The following is a 17,691-nucleotide window of genomic DNA, read 5'->3' as shown; positions in this document are numbered from 1 at the left end:
CCGAGGCAGAGCAGTTCCCGTACCAGACTGTTATACAGTTGGTCAGGATGCTCTCGATGGTGCAACGATAGAAGTTCACCAGGATGTCTAAAAACACACACACAAAAAGTAACTCTGCCAGAGTGCCTTTTTCGGGTCACTTTTGCTGGTACCAAGCCTAGAAAAAGGAGGTGGGTTGGAATTGTGACATTAAAAAACCACCAATTGCTAAAACGAAATTTAATTTGTAGTTCTAAATATATTCTAAATGCATTTATTGTGTTTTTTACTCACTTTATGTCTCTTCCACAATATTTCTCTCTCCTACAATGTAGGTTACAATAGACTATGTGCACCTTGGCATATGCTACTTCCGGTAGGGAAACTCCTATAGTGTGCTTCGTTTCCGGTGTGATATTCACGTCTTGTTTACGGTCGGGTTTTCCAAAAAAAGTCAACCAAATGGACGAATCAAGTGGCAATTTCTCAAGATGTCTTGGGCATTTACCGAATATATCTGTAGATGATGTTCATCGACTTGTCGATATTTTTCCCTTGCGCCTCAGAGCAAAAGAGAGAAGGGATTGAAATTTCTCAGTATTTGTATAGAGTTCCCTCGTTTATCGCGGGTGTTATGTTCTAAAAATAACCAGCGATAGGTGAAATCTGTTCACTACTTAAAATCACCTATCAGGTCTTTAAGTCTGACGTCATTAGCTGTGCCTGGGCCCAAACTCAGCTTCAGGTCCTAAAGTCACACGATCACTGCAGCATCACGATCAGCGTTGCTGCTTTACCAGGTGTAACAATTAAGTTTAGCATCCAGGCATCCATGAAAACAGAATTTATTCAATTTAACAGAGTTAGAAGTTAACAGGAAGTTAGCTCGCTAGTTTCCATCTAATGATAAACCACCATGTTCTGACTGAGAGATTTCTTAAAAAATTAAACGTACAGCTCTGTTATTGCTTCCAACATAAAAGAAGACAGAAAACTAAACAGCAGTGACGTTTGTAGGGTTACTGAAGTTGGGCTAGCTGGTATAGTGAAGCTGGAGGATGAACACTAACTTTTTCCCACTTGATAAAAGTTAACGTGAGGGTTCCCGATGGTTAGGGACAAATGCAATCGCATGGCAGGAAGCTGTAAACGGACCAAACTTCAGTCAGGAGAACAACTGAGATAATCCATCCACAATACGAGGTTAGTCATTAATGTACTGTTGCACGGACTGGGCTGTAGTTACATTATAAGGTTTTAAAAACTGAGCTTTAAAATGGTTAGCGGTAATAAAAACCGAGAGAGGCCGACAGTGACAACCTTAACAAAAGCAGAGTCGTTATGGCCCAGAAGCAGGGTTCATCACGTCATCATTTAAAGACCGGATACAGTACTCTAATTTATAGTAATTTCTGTATTTCCTTTAAAAAAAAAACCCTGACTTGTTACCCCCTTATTTTAATGTGCCTAGTATTTTAGGGTAGATATAATTACACTGTAATTTCAAATGCCCTTTTGTCCCAGGCTGTATTATGAACTATTACCCCCCAAAAAAGAAACTGCTGAATGCTTCTCGATGTGTCAACATGAGCCTATTACTCTGAATTTGTTATTCCATTAAGCTGTTGACTTTGACCACAATCATTTAAACTAAACTACCCTGAAAATGCATAAGAAAGAGATCTTCATAAGTCCAGTGTGAATAAGGAGATGAATTCTAACAAGACAGACATTATGGATCCACGGCCTCCTCAGGACCCGAGACCTGAGCTAAGATTTCAGATCTGGTGCTTTCTGCTTGTGTTTAGACATTAAGTGTTATAGTGAAGTGGACTTGGGAAGACCCAGATGAAATCCTTTCATTGTCCATGATAGCAAGTGAATTCTTAAGCTGATACTGAATTATTTATGCAATAAGGGGAATAACACAAAGCCTGGGTGTATGTTACCAGCTTTTATTAGCTCGAAGGATGGATTATATACATCACAGCCAAATACTGTATATAAAAGTTGTCTGTGGTGACATCAACTACTAGTTCTCAAATGCTTGTTGCGACTCCTCGAACTGAGCGATCAAACAATAAAGGGTAAACTGTTCTCTTCACTCAATTTACAAAAAAAAATCATGTTATAGTTGAAAAGAAAAAGGTTAAAACTAAAAACTGAAACCATAAATTCATCTGGAAAGTGTTAACCGAGGTCACAGATAAAAACTTCAATACAACTGAAATTCTCTTTTCAATCAGTGAGGTTAGCTCTTGCTAGCCATTAGACAGAATGGGAGTTGTATTGGTTTCCACATTAGCTACTCCCACATTTAAAATGCGATCAGTTCTCATGTCGATGATGGTTTGGCTTGAAGCTCTGGCACATTGTGCTCCCATCTGAACAACTGAGTGCTGCAGTCAACATGTCAGCATGTGGCATTTGTCCCCAGATGCAGTGATTTGTTGAATTCCAGTCATCTCTTTAAAAGGCTGTTAATAGCTCTGATTTCATCAGTGGACAGAGGAGAAAGACTGTAGCCTCTCAGCTCAGGTTTTCCTGCAACAGTAAGACATAAAAAAAGGTTAAGAGATCATATAAGACTGACTTAAAATAAATGTAGTCGTAGGAACAGAACAATAGAGATCACTGTGACTGAGGACTTTTCCCAATAATAATATGAAGGACTTCCCACAGGAATAATGACTGAGTCATTATGCTTATTCCTCCTAATCTAAAGGTATCTGACTGAAGGCAGATTGGACTCAGTTTCCTCTCCTGCTTCCAACAACAGAACCACTGGGAGAAATTCTGCGAGTTTAATGATGTAAAGCAATGAAACCTCCATCAGATAACACTGCACTTCCTGTACAAATAAGTTACTGGAGACCAGACAAGACATTTTTGCTATGGAGGCTGCAGGAATATTCCAGATGTCATGGAATTATTTTTTTACAGACAGCAGACTCCACATAAAACACTTAAAAATGTCATTATATATTCAGACTTTCCACACATCCTGCTATTTACTACACTGACTTATGGCTGCTTCAAACCTATGACTTTAACCCAAATCTGAGCCATTTAGATGTTTGACAGCAGTGAAAAACCTAAATGTCATTCTGTTGATGGATTTTCCTAAAACACATTAGTAGCTATTTATACTTCCAAAAACAATCTGTAGTTCAAAATTTGGTGTAGACGCTCATTATGAAGATATTCTGGACCAGACCAGACTAGGTATGAAAATATGACCAGTATGTAAGGATTAAATGCAGCACAGTGTCTCTGTGTTCAGATCTGGTTTGATTGTTAGGGGTTGTGAAGGATCCCAAACATACTGCACACCTTCCAAAACCGTTTAGCATTTTATGAGGCTGTGATGCAGGGACCCTCATAAATCTAATTTATCGATTGAACTTTATCGTGTGCAATGTTTGGTTCTTTCCCAATCGCAGTTTGTGATCAAATCTATCTTTCAAATAGACTTTCTGGATTGTTTCCTCCTGGGTACTGACTAGTAAGAGCTTCTGAGGCCTCTATTTTTCTATACAACCAGAATGAAAGTGATTTTCTTCATATATTCTTCACATTTAACTAATAATACTCGTGAGTTTGGGGGGTTTATTGGGGGAGGGGTTACCAGGATGTCCTTCAAGGTGAAAATTAAACAAACTAATACTGCTTTCCTTTGTGTGTGGAATATTATTAAAATTAGAAACATCTGGTCAGAGTGTCAGAGTCAAATGTTTAGACTGAGACATTTTACTGTTTCATGAAAGATATTAGCTCATTTTGAAATTGATGGCAGCAACACATCTTAAAAAAATCAGGTGGGGCAACAAAAGGCTGGAAATCTAAGTGGTACTAAAAAGAAATAACTGGATGAACATTTTGCAGCTAAACAGTTTAACTGTTAATAAGTATTATGTATTATAGTAAGAGCATAGCTTACTTACCTTGCATCTCATTGAGACGATTCACTTTTGCTTTCAGCCCTTTGCGAAGATCATTTATCTCTTTGTCCAGCTGCTCCTGGTCTACACACCACAACAAAGATCAAAAGAGTTTAGGGTGATGTGTTCTTAATAAAATTGCACATGTAAGAATCAATGACTTAGAAATGTTTTACCTTTCTGAATCATTTCTCTTGTCTTGGATTTGGGGAATTTGATAAACATGCTTCCCAAGCAAACCTTGACTTTCTCTGCAAATGTGAGCAGTGTTTTATGTCATTCATTGCATAAACACACATAGAATAAACTTTACACCTGGCTTTCCTATCACTGTGAGGTTTTGTGTTTTTAACAGCTTCTCTTGTTTGACTCTTTTAGTGGCACAGCTGCTGGGAGAGGATGCTCACCTGAATCTGCCACATCATGTTTCAGGGCATTGAGTGCCTCCCTGTTCCTGTTTCTCTTTGTGTCCAGGTCCACAATCTAGAAGAACAACAGACGGCATTAGTTAGCAACACACACACACACACACACACACACACAAACAAACACAGATGGATAAAACAATGAGAGCACCAGTGAATGTACTTCTATTTTGCTTTGATACGGAATTCAAAATATAATACAAATACAAAGAATACAAAATCTTTCATTGTAAATAGCAGCTTCATAATTTGACTAAAAAGCTGTATCTGTGAAAAATGTCCACACATTTTTATATTATATAGTATTTTATATTATTAAAATCTCCCTCTCTCTCTCACACACACACACATATATATGTATTATATATTACAAAAATGTGTTTTTCTCTCATCCATGAGCTGACAACTTAGCTAGCTAGCTTAGCAGCTAACGTCACTGGCTACGTTAGCATACCTCTATAACGTACATAACGATCCTCCCGTGTGAACGTCCTCAGCTCAGTATTTACTTACCTGCTGTTTAGTGGTGAGAACATCTTCAGCTGCCTCTTCGACTTCTGTCAAATACTCCAAAACACGCTGGGACACCTCGTCCATGGTTGCAGTGCCGCTTCCAAAATATGTCCGGTGTGAAACAACAGCTGAACACTACAAGGACCGCTCGGAAACTGGCCGCAAATGTTTCTGTCATTTCCAGCCGTTTCACGAGAACGTTCATTTCTACGTTTCAGTTGAAAGACGTGGCTCGTTCTGCAGCACATCTCATGTGTAGAAATGTTATGTGGAAGAGTTGATTTCAGTAACTGTACTTGTGCAATGCGAGAAATGATTTGATTTGATGATGATTTCGCCTCTTTGTACTTCTTTACCTGCTTGGTAAAATCATCTCACGCGTATACTCTCTAAAGCTGCAGGGGGACCAATAAACAGCAATATTTAAACACTAAATTTAGAAACACTTTTGAGTACATTTCTCTGTCTGTTGGTCAGTTTTGGAGCCACCCCTGTAGACTCTGGGCTTTGCATTTGTATTTTTTTCTCTCAGTAAGTAGATAAGTTGCCTCACAGGATACAGCAGAACTATAAACCACTATTACCATTGTTACTCTGCTGCAGAATAACTTGAACTGTACGAAACACAAAAATCTCCCTGTCCATAAGCGCAGACTAGAGAGGGAGAGGGGATTCACTGCATTTCAAACAGAGGGACAAAGAGCTCGTATCTGTATTAATAACTTTGAGGAGATTTAATATGTGGTCACCTCAGACTGTGCATAACAGACAGACATAGTCTTTGGCTTGATTCAAGCCGTCTGGAATTGATTCGCTCATCTCGCATCACTTTGAGGCTGACAGCTGGTTGCTTCCAGTCATTCCAGGCTCTCTTCCATATTTATTGCCAGGTCATATGTCAGCCAGTGTCATTCTTAACTCTTACTCACTTGAAAGTTGTGAAGAGTTTGCCATGAGTCCTATCCAGTTCAGTTTTAAGTAGCCACTCATGAAACAAAGTTAGAGAGACCTGAGATAACTTTTTTCAACCTCAAGGCCAACGAAACTAGCGAGACTGACCTTTCTTCCTTTTTTTTTCTTAATCCACAGCGACTGTCTCAGTGGAAAAAGTTGTTTTTAAGTCTAAGTTTTTTAAGTATTTCAGCTCACCTTATTTTTAACCATCATCAGGGAACGCTTTGGAAATGTGCCTTCCTCATCAGGCACAAATATCTCTTTCATCAGTCAGACTTTCCTCTGCTCGCTTCCTTTTTAGTGTTGCAGGCTCTTACTGTTTTCTCCACTTCACCTTGAGGTACATGTTTCCTCATATGGGGAAATGTAGAAGTATGCAGACTGCAGCAGCAAGCCAAGCATGTTGATTTAGATTGATTCAAATTGATGCTAAGAACAAAAATGATTTGTGCACGTTACCTTTTGTGCAAGGCAATAACGTTTAACATCCATACAACTGTAAGCCTTTCACATCCAGAGCAAGTTAGCTCCATCTTTTCTGTACAGTCTATAGGCGTTACCGATTCCGTGTTGCACCAAAAGTGACTCATCTTCAAAATATCTGCTTCTGTTCCCACGTTATGGCCAGACTTGTGTTTTTTCATTTGATGTTTAATGATCTGAACACACATTTGTGTCACTTTCTTTCATAGGCGTTATTCAATCTGATCAGTTTATCCTTTAGTCTGATCCAGATTAGAAGAAGTCCCTGTCATGATCTGACTGAGTGGCTGGTGTTTTGTGGGCGGAGCCTTGGTTCCTTACCTGTTCTGCTCACCTGCCATCCAGTCAGCGAGGTAATACTTAAGGCCAGCGGAGTCATGCACTCTCTGCGATTTTATCAGCTACCTCATGGAGGTAACCCAGCCTCACTGCGTTGTAACTTTATGTCTGTTCTGTACTAACCTTGATTTAACTGTTTTCAGTTTCTCCACCACAACACTGCTTAAGTGACCTGCGGCTCAATTCTCACTACATCGCTACCTTCCTCTCGGAAACTAAACCTTTTTCCGCTCTCACCCTCCTGCCCACCCTCACCCTCAGTTTCCTGGAAACATAAGGTTGGACCATCACTCGATCACACACCTCTTGTACCCCACGCTCACCACCTACAAGTAAGCCTGCGAGTCCAGTATTCACCTTTTCTCCCCGCTCAGCATCATACACCATCTTCACAAGACTGTTTGGTATTCTTTAATAAATTTTGGTGATGTTTGCTGCTTCATTCAAAAGACTAATAAACCTGAATTGCTGAAAATCATATCATATGATCACATACAGTACACGATGCTATCTGGGTTCTTTTAAATAAAGCACAAACTTATCAAACTTGGACATCCAGCGGCTCTCTTCCATATCTGTGTAAACATCCCCCACAGCACAGAGAAATAATATCACATTAACAAATGAACAGTATTGCTGACTGTACATTCATAATAAAACTTTAAGGTGATGACAGTATGTAACATTCAGATTACACATTCATCACTACACCTGCTGTTATGTGACAAACTCCACCTGTTTGGGCCTGCTTGGCCTCTGTATAGGAGAATATTTGGATCCTGGTAAATTGTCTATTATTGCAGTGACAGCGTCAGGTTTTATTTCCTGTTCTTTGAGGTTAGCCGCTCTCCTCCTCTCAGCTCCTCCTTTTCTACACTCAGAGCCGCTCCGTTTTTTCTCCCATCCGTTCTGTTTCCTGTCTCCTCCACCTCTCCTCTGCTCTGAGCCGCTCCTCCTCCGAAACCCGCCCATCCTGTAGTCCCACACATCCCCCTTCCAGGCAACCTCATTACAGTCGCTGGCAGTGTGTTGAAGGCTGGTGGCGGCACCTTGGACAGGGTTGCGGATGTTTCCTGATGCCTGCATTCTCCTCAGGTGGCTGTTGGTCCGCACAGGGCTGCTGAACCTTTGGGCTTGTGAGCCCCTGTCTGAGGAGTGCACCCGGCTCTCGCTGTAGCTCCTTTTCGGGAGTATTTTGGGCTCTAGCGGAGCACTCGGCCTGGACTGGCGGTTGTGGCTGTAAGTCGAGCAACAGCATGGCACACTACAGCGGGAGCAGCGGATCCGGCAGAGAGTGCAGGCGCAGCCGGAGAGGAGGGCGGAGTGACTAGCCAGGGAGGAGAGGAAAGTGAGGGGGAAGGCACGCTGACACTGGAGGATGCACTTGGGAGAGCTGAGACGTGATGTGGCGGCAGCAGGGGACCTGTGACAGCTGGATATCACTTCTGATACTGCCGACTTCCCGCTCTCCTCCTGGACGGTCTGGATCTGACGCCACTCCAGCTGCAGCAGCTTCTCCAGATACCTTTCCAAAGGGCCCACAGGCCTGGGCCGGGGGGTACCTCGGCCTTCCATGTTGTAGAAAACAGCCAGCTGACTCAGGCTCCACGAATTAAAAGGTGGAGGGAGGAAGTCTGGGAAGTCAAAACCTCCATGGCCCTGCAAATTGGATCTGTGGCTGCGAGAGGAGCAGTCCTCGGCCTCGATGACCTCTGGCCTGAGCTCGAGCCGAGGAGGAGCACGACTGCAGGCTGACACAGAAAGTCTCTCTGACTCAGACAAATCGGTGTCGCTGTCATCTTCTCCATGGCGACTCAGGCGTCTGACCTCCAGTTCTGGCGAGTGTCTTTCCAGCTGCTCAGTGCTGCAACCACACGTGCAGTGGTAGGAGACAGCTGCTGTGTGTTTGCCGTTTCTGCTCCCCGCATGCTTGTGCTGTCTGTGGCTGGAGCGCTTAGTGACCGGCAGCACCTTTGGCTCCATCCTGCCCTCTGTGGGGGACACTGGAAGAGCCTTTGACTCTGAGGATCTGTGAGCGCTGCAAGGCAAAGCAAAGCTATTATCTCAGCACTGAGACAGCAGCGAACAACACAAACTTTGCACAAACCTCACCTGTGTTGAGAAGTATTGCGTTTAGCTGAGGAGTTGTTAGACTTGTGCTTTCTTCTTTGTTGCAGCCTCTGCAATTACAGACACATTATGTTCAACTTATCACTTAAACATGGTCGTGGTAATGTTATTACCATGTTAATAAATTGAGACTTGTTGACATTTTGCCTGATATAAATAGTGCACTATTGTGCCACAGAAATGTGTCATTATGTGGAATAAAGGAAAAAATAGCGAGATGTAAACAACGCTCACTGCAAACGTGTAGGTGTTACTTTAACAGCAGCTCTGTATCTTGTATGAAAGCAGTCACTATTTAATGTACCATCATTTAAAACAGAACTGGAACACCAGCTAATTTGACTGATCTTGTGTGTGATACAGTGATCCGAGCCCGTTCACTCACTTTCTCGCTGTTAGTTTCCTGACTTGGGAACGCGTGCTGCGGCGGTGTGGGCTTCCTCTGAGACTGCCGCCTTCCCATTATGTTACTTGAGAGAAACAAACAAATCTTCCGAGTTAAATGTGACCGATGAAACACATGAAATGTAGAAACAGCAGCACAGGGCAGACATGGCGCTCTTCTTTGTTCACACACGTACACAGTGAGCATTTACACATCTAAGTGCAGTCACACACCACCGACATCCAGCGTCTGTGGCGCCGCCGAGGACACGGCAACAAACAGCAGCCATGTCTTCATCCGTTACCACCGTGTAACCCCAATAATAAGCATATCTGGCGGTACCTGCCCACATTAGGCCCGGCGATGCTCCACAGATCCTTCTTCCATTTCCTCTCCCTGCTGGAAACCCTCTCGGCACACCGCTGTGCCACTTGCTCCTGCAGAATGGTGCCCATCCCAGCTTCCAGCGGGCACCAATGAAATGGGCGAGTGAGCTGTTCACGCGAAACACGGTGCTGTGATCATAATGAGTAATGGGCTGAAATGAACCAAACACAACTGTGTTTAGGTATGGATCCCTGTGTGCGATTCACCTGCCGCCCAGCGGAGGGCAGTGGGGCTCACAGACGGAGCACGCACGGTTAATGTGCTGAGTGGTTCATACATGTACCGGCAGCTTAAATGCCTCCGTGTATTTAAAATAAACTAAATGTAGTGAGCTGATCGACAGCTTTACCAGTCCGACCCACTCGACATGAAATGTGCTCTACATTACCTGGAATGAATTTGACACCTTTGGTTTATACTGAGGACAATCAGTTAGTTCAATGATTCACAAGAGAGAGGACCCAATGCACACACCAGAGAGCTAAACAATAAATAATACACATCAATAAATGTATTGGGGGATGTGCAGGAACCTGGATCAGAGCATTTGACTGTTTCTTCTGTGACTTCCTTGAAAACTTAGTGTATGAAGATACAAAAAAATAAAATATGCTAAACTAAATGTAAAATATACTCAGTTCATACCAGATACCTGCTATCCGGTTACTGAGTTTATATTAGACAGTTTATCCAAGAGAATAAATTAAATGTATGTAACGCACACAGAGGTTCTAGGTCTGACCAACCGTCTCGGCCGTGGAAAAAGATGACAACCAATAAAATTCTAAAAGATAATTTATTAGTGCAATGATCAAAAATTGGAAGGATAACACAGTTCAGTTTCCCACTTGCAAAAGAGATTAAAAAAAAATAATAATAATATAAGGCCATAGACAGCGATGCGTCAAGTCAGTTGGACTTTACGTGTCAAACACTTTATCAGCAGTTGTCCCCCAAGTCTCACCACCCTGTAAGTAGAAGGCCAGTAATCACTCCAGCCTCAGCAACCCAACGCTGCCTTTAGACTGCAGCAGGCCCAGGCCTGCACAGAGACAAGATGTCACCACATCTTCATTATACAATTCACAGAGCAGCAAACTATCCATCATAACACATTTAAATCAAGTCATCTTGATGACACACCTGCACAGAGAGACAAACGTCACAGCAGTGTTTGTAGTGTGGACTATAAGTAGACTAGAGTATCAGTGAACTCAAATACACCTGCCTTCAATTAATCCAACCCCATCACAGCAAATGTGACACACAAAACCACCAGTGCAACTTCCCACAACAAACATGGAGGTGACATTAGTCCATCATGTTACATGTACTTTAGTAAATACTAAAAAAATATATATTTAGCTCAGATACTTAGTTGGTATCGACTATTTTCCTCGTGGAATTGTTTAATATTTACTGTATATTTACTCATTGTTTTGCAAGTATTGCCGGTGTTGTGCCAAAGTAGTTACCCCCGTCAAACAATTTTTGACGGGGGTAACTACTTTGGCACAACACCTGTTCCAAAATAAAGCTTTTAACAACTACACAGAAGAGGGCAGCAGCTCCCCACAGCGGCTACTGCGGCTGCCGCCGTCTACGAGAGGAGAAGAAGACTTCGCTTCTTCGCAGGGACCAGCGCGTCTTCTTGTCCTCCAAAATGTCCAAGTTACAGCAGCTCAGACTCTTCGTGAATGAGCGTCTGACAGCAGCAGCGGAGGAAATCTTCGGCGCCGTGGAGAGAACCATATTAGAGTTTCACACTGACAAAGCTTTTGTGTCCCAGTCAGAAGATGTGAAGCCCAACGAGCTGCTAACGCTAGCCGAGGCTCTGAAAGCGGAGGAGGAGGAGGTGTTCCCGGCAGGTTGGTCTATTATCACCATGCAGATAAGCAGGCTGCTGTCAGCCATCAGACCCGTTTTAATGTGCGTGTAGCCTGGGACTACAGTCAGCATAGACTGCAGTCACAGAGCTGATTCTCTTAAGGCGGACGAACCAAATAAGAAACAGCGTTTTTCCCATGCAGCGGTTAAATGCACCGTTTTAGGTTCAGAAGAGTAGAGAGTGACACAAATACATATTTAGGCGTTCATGGTGTTCTCTATTAAATAAACCTCATTTGTATATCAAATTTCATAAAGGCTGTAATGTAAACATATTTTAATTTAGGCAATTATCTATATATTTATTTAAGCATTTATGACTCTGTATTAGGGGCTTTACAGAAGTTAAAATAAATAACTTAGTTCCTATAAGGTTTGGTTAGATTTCTTTTTGAGGGGACATTACATCATAGATTGGCCTTCTTGTTTTCAGTGGTGATGGACAGTTTGACATATGAGCTCAGCGAGGAGTCTCTCTGGACGTTGATGTTCACAGGTGGAGGTGTGCTTTGGAGAGGAAAGGAGTAAGAGTCAACAGAAGCAACACCGTGTGTAAAAGAGAATGAGATGGGTGGAAAAGTGAAGGTGCAAGCAATAGCTGTAGTGAAGATGGATAAGTTTAAATATGTGGGTCAACTATACAAAACAGAGTTCACAAGGGAGGTGAAGAAGAGAGTGCAGGCAGGGTGGAGTCGGTGGAGATGGGTTAAAGGGTCTGATTTGTGATTGAAGGACAGCAGCAATAGAGAAAGAAGGCTTGTAAAGAAAGCTGTTATAAGATATGTTTGGAAAAACGTTTACGTACCAGGGAAATAATAAAAATAATACTTAGCAGGTCTTAAAATTGGATAAATGTGACTTCAGATGAACAAAAAGACTTGACATATTACAGATGTGTGTGGAGATTCTTGGTAGTCTGAAGAGCTAGAAAGGCTTTAAGTCTGCAGCCATTTACAGTTCAAACACGCACTGTTGTAAAGAGTGGATTCTTTCTAACACGTGATTGTTCTGCTGCCTACCAGCTTCATGGGTTACTGGTAGGTAGCATAACAACAGCAGTCACTCCAGACATGCTCGCAAGTGTATGGGACACGTTGGACTATGATATGGACATATGCTGTGCATCCTAAGCACTTGTCAACATTGCAAGTTTTGTAAGTAAAATGATATATTTAGCCATGAATTAAAACATTTACCACAAGCTTCCATGTCTATCACTTTAAACAGTAAGCCTTTTGTAAATGTTTGCCAGTGTCATATCTTTCCCTGTCATGTCTGCAGGCTCCCAACAGGTGAGTGTATCCGAAGCAGAGGTCTCCACACAGACAACATATGCTCAGGCCAGTCAGCTGTTGGTGAAGCAGGACACACTGAGAGCAGACTTTCTGGTAAATCAGGAACACTGGCCGAGAGGAGACAAAGGCCAGCTGCAGGATCTGTTACACTGTGAAGCTGTGGCTTGTTTCAAATCTGAGCAGAGCGCAGGGTCCCCCTCCTCATGCTTTCAGAGCCAAAGTGTGGCAAGCACACAGGGAGTAGTGCTTTTCCCCCATGCCTCAACAGAGTCTAGAAAAATTAAGCAGGAAGCAGATGGATGTGGAGGATCGGATTTCTGCCAGCCCATCTCCTCAGATAGTGGGGCTGAAAATGATGCCTGTGATAATGAAAGGATGGAGAGCAGAGCATCCAATTCAAAGACAGTGCAGCCAAAAACAAAGGCAAAGCAGAAGCAGAAGAGTTCCAGCTTAAGCAATAAGAAAAGGACAAGTCCTTTCTGTTGTAAGCTCTGTGGAGAATCTTTCTGCCACAGGAATTCATTGATGATTCACCTGAAAACACACGGAGACTGTGCGCTGCAGCACATAGAAACACACAAGGAGGACAATCTGTGTCACGTCTGTGGCAAAACATTCACCACAAAGACCCATTTAAAAAGGCACATGCTGATCCACACGGGTCAGAAGCCTCACTGCTGCAAGGAGTGCGGCAGGAGATTCGCACGAGGCGAGTGTTTGAGAGTGCACATGAGGATCCACACAGTGGAGAGGCCGTACACATGTGGAGTGTGCGAGAAAGGATTCAGACAGAGAAGTAATCTAATTACTCACATGAGAAAGCATACGGGAGAGAAACCTTACCGCTGTGGCATCTGCTCAAGACCATTTGCATACAAGAAGGACATGCTGAGACACACGCAGATCCACACAAAGACGTGAAAAACTCAGTCCACCGGGATGAGCTTTGGTCTAGTACTTCTGAGTTTAACTTGTTTGCTATTATAAATTTTTTTCCTTTTGGTTAAGTGTGAAAAAAGAGATGGTGAGTGTGTGTATTAATAGAGCAAAGTGCATTTTCAAAATGCTTGTTGTAGATTGCAAGGGCTAGGCAGTTAATCCCATTTTCACCTCCTTTACTACTACGACTTCCAACAGTACTAAAAAAAACCCAAACCCCACATTTCATAAATATTAAAAATAAGCGAGTCTGCTGCTGCCTGGATGTATTCATACCTGTCTGTATGGTCAGACATCTCAGTTGAGCTAACAGCTCTGAGTTATTTAACCCTGAGTTTCTGTTCCAGAGTCGACTTCAGTTCTGAGTCAGTCACGAGGGTTATTTCCTCACTATAAATCCAAGGGTTTTTCTGTTTTTATACACATGGATATATCTATCCATAGATGTAGATATATCTTTTCATGGGACAACACTGAAGTTATGACACTTTGATACAATGTAAAGTAGTCAGTGTACAGCTTGTACAACAGTGTGAATTTGCTGTCACCTCTAAATAACTCAACATACATCCATTAACGTCTAAACTGCTGGCAACAAAAGTGAGTACACCCCTAAGTGAAAATGTCCAAACTGTGCCCAAAGTGTCAATATTTTGTGTTGCAACCACTGGTCTCATCAGACCACAGGTAATCCATGTCCTTAGTCTGCTTGTCTTCAGCTAACTGTTTGCGGGCTTTCTTGTGCATTATCTTTAGACGAGGCGTCCTTCTGGGACGACAGCCATGTGATGCAGTGTGTGGCGTGTGTCTGAGCCACTGTCAGGCTGACCTTTGACGCCCTCTGCAGCAATGCTGGTACTCACTTTTGTTGCCAGCGGTTTAGACGTTAATGGCTGTATGTTGAGTTATTTTGAGGTAAAAGCAAATTCACACTGTTGTACAAGCTGTACACTGACCACTTTACATTGTATCAAAGTGTCATATCTTCAGTGTTGTCCCATGAAATATTTACAGAAATGTGAGGGTGTACTCAATTTTGTGAGATACATATATTTTATTTTCTTCTCCCCTCCTGCTTCTTAACATAGCCATCGTGATCCACACTGACACGGTGATATTCCTCAGTCCACTGGATTCGAAGTGAGGCTGTGCTTTCTTGGAGAATCTTGGTGTCAGAGCTCCTCTGATGATGGTTTTCTTTCTGTACTCATAAATGTGCTCAATCCCATCCTGAACATACTCACAGTTGTATTGAACTAACTGGTCAGCTCTTCTGGAATGAGAAGCCCAGAGTTATTGACATCAAATTTAACCAACTCACTTTATTTCTAAACTCAGATTTTGCTAAACATGCTTCCCAGAATAGGGCTTTGGTTGGGTCTTCCAGAGCTCTATTCCGAGAGCGCGTTAAGGAGAAGCCCCCAAAGTCACGGAAGCGATCGTTTACCGTCTGTGTGAGCCCTGCTTCTCGCCTGTAGGTTCTTATGGACTGTAGGAAAGTCTTCAATGTTGCTGTTGGAAGAATTCAAATGTTTTCGTGTAGCTGAGGATGAGTGCAGTTCTTTGAACTCTGTGGTAGCTCCTACCTCAATGCTTTTTCTCTCAGTATATGAGGTATAAGTGTGTCCAATGATTGACTGAATGGAACATGGGCAATCGCTAAAATGTTTGCATTGTAAACAGCATTTGTTTGAAAAAATGATATCAGTCCAATCCAATTTTATTTATAAAGCACTTTAAAATACCCAGCACAGGAACAAAGTGCTGTACAGAAAATAAGCATTAATAACATGAAGTAAAGATCTAAGAATCTTCTTAAACCTGAGCCTGTATAAGAACCTGAGCAAAGCTGTCATCTGTCTGTTGTGAGTTACTTCTGTCAGTTTGAAGATCCCTCTCAAAGTACTGTAATCAGTTAAACTTGCAGTTACATTTGACTTATACTGCTATAAAATAAGGACACAAATGCACCTTAATTTGCTGTAGCGTAGATTTCCATATTCTACAGGTTTTCCCACATATAACGTTTCATGTAATAAAAACATTATCATACTTAATTGCATGCTCCCCTTTCACCACAGTTAGTGGTCAGAGTTGGGTCCATAGTTTTTGGGGGGCATACACCGTTTTTGTAGTTTTGCTGATATACACAGCTGTTTAAGTCAGAATATGTGATTGAAGTGCAGACGTTTAGCTTTAAAACAAGGGGTTTAACAAAAGTATTGCATTAACTGTTTAAGAATTACAGCCTTTTATTTTCTTTCTTTCTTTTCTTATTCATAGTCCCCGATTTTTTGAGGCCCAGAAGTAATTAGAGAATTGACAAGTAGTCAGGCATTACTAATAAGAAATTCTAGCGTGGCTTTAGTGATACACTTTGGGTCATTATCAATTTGCACTGTGACACAATCAGTTTTGCAGCATTTGGCTGAATCTGAGCACAGATTGTAGCCCTGTACACTTCAAAGTGCATCCTGTCAGCTACTACTTCTATCAGCAGTCCCATCATCACACAATAGAGAGCTGGTTCTTTTAGCACTTTGTGGTAAACGCTCTGTGTTTTCATTGATCACCTCGACAGTGACACACCTACCTCATCAAGAGTGTTCTTAAGTTTGTTAGATGTGAAGTTTCTTAAACCACATCTTTGAACTAAAATTATAATGAAAATCTATGAAATCCAAATTCAACACCTTGAATCAACTTATATGTTTTCCTCATTTGTGACAGAGTATCGGGGGAAGTGACCTAACCTCACCTAAGTTAGTTTTGCCTCTAAAAATGGGGGACTATGAAAAACACAGGTAATCCATCATTGTTAAATGTCTGTTATTAAATCAAAATCCGATATTGATTGATTTAAAATCCACCATGGTGGTATAAGGAGGAAAAACTACAAAAATTATCTTTTTCTAACAAACGATAGCCCTAATCCCAACCGCCTCTTTCCATAACGCCATCAAAACACCATATTTAAATGTAATTAAATGGTTTAAGATGATGCAGGGATGCTGTTTGAGTGAATGAGATCCTTTAAATAAACATCTAATGATGTATTTTGTTGAAGGAAAGTGTATATGTGCTTTTCAGGCATTAAAATGCATGTAAGATGTTGCTGAATAAAATGACATGTTTTCTGTAGACAATCATGTACAGTGCATTAATCAAAATAAATGTAATGTGCCTAAGGTTCCTCAAAATCCAGACGTTACATTTGTTATATTTAAAAAAAAAAAAAAAGACTGAACACAGAAGAATTACATCAATCTGCAGATGTTGGTTGTGCAGCAGTTTTAATTCGTAACCAATAATTGTTATTGGAAATGTTACATTGCAAGACTTTTCTGACCTAATGTAAGCCATATTAGAAATTAAAGATGTATTAAAATAAAAACCTTTTTAGTTAAATCACAGTCCACTCACTGAGCTACCAGCTAGCATTCACCATTTGTGTAGATCAGAACAATCCTCATTACAGCGTGGCTCAAGGCTCTGTTACTGATTATTCAACATGTTAGACATACTTATCAGTTAGCATATTAAGGCACGTACACTTTTAATGCCAACATCCTGGTATCGCAGTGTGTTTCTCTAGCAATGTCCACATGTCTACCTGAGTCTGCCCTCTTGTTTCTCCTGTGATATCACCTAATACTCAATGGTCACTGTCTTTGTCTTCAGGTATTCGTTGAGAGCGTCTTGTCCTGGTGGAGAGACAAAGATACTGATAGTAAGCACAAGCACCAGTCACCTATTGGTCACCACAGGGTTGAGTGCACTGGCTCAAAGCAGATACCAGTGAAGACTATGGATGTGAATGATTAGTTAGTACTACTAAAACATTAGTAGTACTATCTACTGTCTTACTGAGTACTGATTTGTGTCTGTGTGTTACAGACACGGAGTTTGTGGATGCGGCTAGCTAACTAAGCATGGTGGTATACGCTGATAACATTGCACTCCACCCTACTGTGCTAATATGGTGTCTTTAGTATGTGAAGCTCAAACCCAATGGATGACATCACAATGTCCAG

General features: G+C 41.8%; 4 protein-coding genes across 4 annotated transcripts in view; 1 reads left to right on the top strand and 3 right to left on the bottom strand.

Moving 5' to 3' along the window:
- Nucleotides 1-1,914: 1,914 nt before the first annotated feature.
- pdrg1 (p53 and DNA-damage regulated 1) lies at nucleotides 1,915-5,061 on the bottom strand. Its single transcript, XM_085275499.1, has 5 exons — nucleotides 4,859-5,061; nucleotides 4,328-4,403; nucleotides 4,097-4,171; nucleotides 3,924-4,004; nucleotides 1,915-2,523 (listed from the first exon to the last, which is right to left on the bottom strand). The coding sequence occupies exons 1-5, from the start codon at nucleotides 4,940-4,942 to the stop codon at nucleotides 2,441-2,443; spliced, it is 399 nt and encodes a 132-aa protein (XP_085131625.1). The 5' UTR covers nucleotides 4,943-5,061; the 3' UTR covers nucleotides 1,915-2,440.
- Nucleotides 5,062-7,032: 1,971 nt separating this feature from the next.
- Nucleotides 7,033-9,716, bottom strand: fam217bb (family with sequence similarity 217 member Bb). The gene is made up of 4 exons (XM_085275498.1): nucleotides 9,492-9,716; nucleotides 9,150-9,234; nucleotides 8,747-8,814; nucleotides 7,033-8,672 (listed from the first exon to the last, which is right to left on the bottom strand). Exons 1-4 carry the CDS (start codon nucleotides 9,602-9,604, stop codon nucleotides 7,352-7,354), a joined length of 1,587 nt encoding a protein of 528 aa, XP_085131624.1. The 5' UTR covers nucleotides 9,605-9,716; the 3' UTR covers nucleotides 7,033-7,351.
- A 1,422-nt stretch (nucleotides 9,717-11,138) lies between these two features.
- On the top strand, nucleotides 11,139-14,568 carry LOC146573617 (uncharacterized). Its single transcript, XM_085272868.1, has 2 exons — nucleotides 11,139-11,404; nucleotides 12,705-14,568. Exons 1-2 carry the CDS (start codon nucleotides 11,200-11,202, stop codon nucleotides 13,637-13,639), a joined length of 1,140 nt encoding a protein of 379 aa, XP_085128994.1. The 5' UTR covers nucleotides 11,139-11,199; the 3' UTR covers nucleotides 13,640-14,568.
- A 2,365-nt stretch (nucleotides 14,569-16,933) lies between these two features.
- aldh1l1 (aldehyde dehydrogenase 1 family, member L1) overlaps nucleotides 16,934-17,691 on the bottom strand; it is a 29,217-nt gene continuing 28,459 nt past the window's right edge. The window contains exon 23 of the mRNA XM_085272866.1: nucleotides 16,934-17,361. Within this exon, the coding sequence (XP_085128992.1) occupies nucleotides 17,306-17,361 (56 nt within the window). The 3' untranslated portion in view covers nucleotides 16,934-17,305. The remainder of the gene's footprint in view (nucleotides 17,362-17,691) is intronic.

The sequence above is a fragment of the Mchenga conophoros genome, linkage group LG5 (assembly GCF_057382185.1).
Source record: "Mchenga conophoros isolate Kocher_MC1m ecotype Shallow Benthic linkage group LG5, M_conophoros_male_GT1.1, whole genome shotgun sequence".
Taxonomy (NCBI): Eukaryota; Metazoa; Chordata; class Actinopteri; order Cichliformes; family Cichlidae; genus Mchenga; species Mchenga conophoros.
Note: the sequence above shows the minus strand (reverse complement) of the source record. Positions and strands in the feature narration are given on the sequence as shown.